At 41.7% G+C, this 3,972-nt stretch overlaps 1 protein-coding gene across 2 annotated transcripts in view; it reads left to right on the top strand.

Annotated features, from left to right (window-relative positions):
• The window catches only part of LOC116685782 (ADP-ribosylation factor GTPase-activating protein 2), an 18,133-nt gene extending 14,161 nt beyond the window's left edge, over positions 1 to 3,972 (top strand). For both annotated transcript variants that reach the window (XM_032510716.1, XM_032510715.1), the window contains 5 exons: positions 526 to 678; positions 793 to 919; positions 2,206 to 2,293; positions 3,139 to 3,263; positions 3,938 to 3,972. In XM_032510716.1, the coding sequence (XP_032366607.1) occupies positions 526 to 678; positions 793 to 919; positions 2,206 to 2,293; positions 3,139 to 3,263; positions 3,938 to 3,958 (514 nt within the window). In that variant the 3' untranslated portion in view covers positions 3,959 to 3,972. The remainder of the gene's footprint in view (positions 1 to 525; positions 679 to 792; positions 920 to 2,205; positions 2,294 to 3,138; positions 3,264 to 3,937) is intronic.

Here is a 3,972-nt window from a genome sequence, read left to right as displayed (position 1 = left end):
CGGTGCTGATCTCTGACATTTGAAGCCTTCAGTTCGTGTTGACGATTAAAATTTATTATTTTACAGTCCAGTAGTTATTTGTAAAAACGTTTATACAGCACTTTTATTTGTTAAACAAATGCTTGGGCCTGTAAAAAGGTTTTGTTTTTTGTTTTCAATGTATTATGGAGTATTTCATGATATAGTATAATAACTGTAAAAAAAATAAAGGTTACTACTTAACGGATTCCACCTATCACGGGTTCTTTTTGGAAGGTAACCCCCGTGATAAACGAGGGTTCACTGTATCTTTGAGTTGTGGACAAAACAAGACATTTGAGGACGTCATTTTGAACTTTTTGGGGAACAATGACCCACATTTTTCACCTTTTTCTGACCAAACAACTAATCGATTAATCATGAAAAGAATGGACAATGAAAACGAGCGTTAGTTGCGTCTCTGCTTTGACCTGCAGAACTAAAGATGAATGGGTGTCCCAGACTAGCAGGGACTTAGTTGATAATCCATTGTGTTTGATGTTTCAGATATAAGGACAACCCGTTTACAGTGGGAGACAGTTTTGGATCCCGTTGGGACACGGAGGCAGGAACCGCCTCCTTTACCACCTCCTGGGCTCTGGAGAAAGAGGACCCCAAAGAGGAGATCACCATTTCTAGTATTCAGCCAATTGGAGAAAGGTATCTACGCACATGCTCACTCTGTCTTCTGTGTTACGTAGTAAAAAAACAAATAAAGCGGTCGTGTCCAGTGGACGGGGTGCAGCTCTGATGTGTTTTATGTGTTTACTTCAGACTTCCCAGCAGAAGAAAAGCCGACGTATCGGCCCCGGTGTCCGAGTCGAGTGAGGCCCGAGAGAAGTTTGCAAATGCCAAGGCGATCTCTTCGGACATGTTCTTCGGTCGGGAGAGCAGTGCAGAGGTGAGGAACCTCCGCGTTGTTTCAGTTTTAAAAAAAACCTAAACTCGAGTACAGCGTCAAGCAGGGCTGGTCTGGGTAGAGGGTTCTCAATCAGGTTCCTACGATCTTCTGTTTACCAAGAATCTGGGTGGGATTTTTGCCAGTGGTTTTGAATATGAAAAACAGATTAGTTCTGTTGTCAAAGCCAGTTTCTTCCAGCTGAGACTTTTGGCCGAAGTAAAGATTTCAAAAGAGTTATACAAGCATTATTACATCTCGCTTAGACTTCTTTTTGACTCTTTATGTGCTGGGTTGGATCAGTCATCCCTTCATCGGTTACAGGTAGTCCAGAACGCAGCAGCTCAGCTTTATTTATTTATTTTTTGGGACATTTTAGGCTTTTATTTATATAGCACAGCTGACGACATGAAGGGGAGAGGGGGGGAATGACATGCAGCAATGGGCTGCAGGGCAGAGTCAAACCTGCAGCGTCGAGGGTGCCTGCTCTACCAGGTGAGCTGCCCAGGTGAGCTGCCCAGGCGCCCTGCGGCTCGGCTTTTAACCGGGCCTAAGAAGCGTGAGCACGTAACTTCAGTTTTAGCCTCGCTCCACTGGCTTCCTGTCCATTGTAGGATCAATTGTAAGATTTTAAATGGGTTGTCGTCTTCTTATTTATCCGTGCTTTTATGTCCACACACCTGTCAAAGCACTGAGGTCTTCCAAAAAAATGTTTTTAAATTAATGAACATAAAAAATGAAAGGCGGCCGAGCCTTTTCAGCTGCAGCTCCAAACCTCTGGAGTATTTTTCCTTTTCATATAAGAACAGCTCGGGCCGCTGAAACCTTCCTTGCTTAAGACCCACTTCCATTCGTTGGTATTGTGTATTGGTTTTTGTATTTTATCCATTTTTGTTTTGTTTTGTTTTTTTGGTTAATATTAAAATCCCAATTATTCACTATGATTACTCATTGCAATACCAGTCCCCCTTATGGGATTACTGGTATAGCTGTCTTATTCAATTGGTGTCTGTCTTGTGTAGCTGTATCTTTTTTGTTGTCGTTGTTGTATTTTATGGACCGTGAGTCTAATAATAAAGGCTATCTATCTATTATGACTCATATTGGAAAGAAGATGCAAACAATTTAAATTTGGTTTAATTGCTCAGCCCTAGCTTTAAGCATACATCCACATTTCAAATTGCTGGCAACTATGTGTTGAAAGCAATAACTCTCCAAGAGAGTTTTGTGTGCTTATTGTTTATTGTTATTCCCCCGGTGTTGACTCTTCTTTCTTCTTCTCTTCTCAGTATGATGCAAAGACCAGACTGGAGACCATGTCTGGAAGCTCCTCTATCAGTTCAGCTGACCTGTTCGGGGAGGGCAGTGACCAAAAAGGTACGACCCGTTGGCCTGTGTATTTCCTGGCATTTTCCTTTTCATTGTCTTAGTGTCAGAAAACCCCACGATGAGAGAACACCACGATGAATGTAAAAGTCTCAGTAATCTCCTTACAGAACTGGTCACTGAGCTTATAGTCAACGTTACTAAAACAGGAGGAAATGCATTTTTTATGGACTATTTTCGCTGCAGATTAAGTAGGTCCCATATCCGGCTCATTTCCAGGTTCATACTTGTATTTTGGGCTTTTACTGGATCATGTTTACATGTTTTAATGTCAAAAAACAACTTACTTTTCTCATACTGTCTGTCTGAATATACCTGTATTCACCTTTTGTCTGAAACGCTCCGTTTTAGCGCCTGTCTCTTTAAGCTCCCCTCCCGAAACAGCCCAGTCTGCTCTGATTGGTCAGCGTTTCCGGGTCTTTCGCTTCTGTGCTTTCCTGAGTCTCTGCACCGTTATTTCAGCCGGGGAATACCTGTAACGTCACTGTAGCGGCACCCTCGACCAAATATGGAGTTGTGACATCACAACGGTACAGGAAGTCCTGACGGCTCGTTTAAAGGCACAGTTTCTCAATCGGAGCTGTGTGCGTTTTTTCTGTAGATGGAGCGTCTTTTGATACTGTCACAGTATTTATAAAGCACCTTGGAAAAAAATAGACATGAAGATCTAATTTTTTTTACAATATGGGACCTTCAATATAGGAAAAGGTATTAATAAAAGTTTTACATGTTGCAATCAAACAACACGCTGAATAGAAAAAACAAACTTAATGTATGGAATCCATTTAAACATGTCCGACCCTACATGTACACTGTCCTCTGGTCTCACCCTGCAGGGCGGGGGCCGGGCTTTGACAGCGTGCTCCCCTCCGGCCCGGACATCGCACAGTTCAAACAGGGAGTGAAGACCGTGGCAGGCAAGATGGCGGTCTTGGCCAACGGGGTCATGAATACAATCCAGGTGAGACATCCACCGAGTTAGGGCTGAAACCATTCCTCCAGGAACTCGAATAATCTGATTACTAAACATCCTCCAACAGGAGGGTTGAGCCGGGTTGTTTGGCATTGTAGAAACCGGGAAAATGATTCAAATTCTGGCTTTAACCCTCATGTTGTCCCCGGGTCAAATTGACCCGTTTTCCTATATCAATGTTCTTTTTAATTCCCCAAAATAACATGATTGATTCCACACAACGCTCTTTGGCAAGTATAAATCTCTACTTTCATAATTTGGGGCGTCTTATTCAATTTTATAGCATTTGAAAACCAATGGAAGTGTTGTTGAAATAGTGTTGAGTAAAAGTTGACATATTCCAGTCTGTGATTATCCATCAACATCCATTCCTTTAATTTTAGTCTAAATAATGCCTAATTTCTGCTTTTCTAACTCAAACATTAGGTATCATTTCCTATAAATGAGGTTTATTGACCATAAATTCCAAAAATAACTGAAACTAAAGTTAACAAGGTATTGTTACGTAGCGTTAAACGTCAAAAAAAGTGACAAATATTGGGGGGAAAAGCGTCAGAGGTGTTGAAAAAAGGGCAAAAAACGTAAGAAAAACTGTGTTGATTTTGAATTTTGACTGGAAGACAACACGAGGGTTAAAAAAAACAACCACCATGTTTTCTCAGGATCGCTACGGCTCCTACTGATCAGCCCCGACCTG

This window comes from Etheostoma spectabile, unplaced genomic scaffold (assembly GCF_008692095.1).
Source record: "Etheostoma spectabile isolate EspeVRDwgs_2016 unplaced genomic scaffold, UIUC_Espe_1.0 scaffold270, whole genome shotgun sequence".
Lineage (NCBI taxonomy): Eukaryota > Metazoa > Chordata > Actinopteri > Perciformes > Percidae > Etheostoma > Etheostoma spectabile.
Note: the sequence above shows the minus strand (reverse complement) of the source record. Positions and strands in the feature narration are given on the sequence as shown.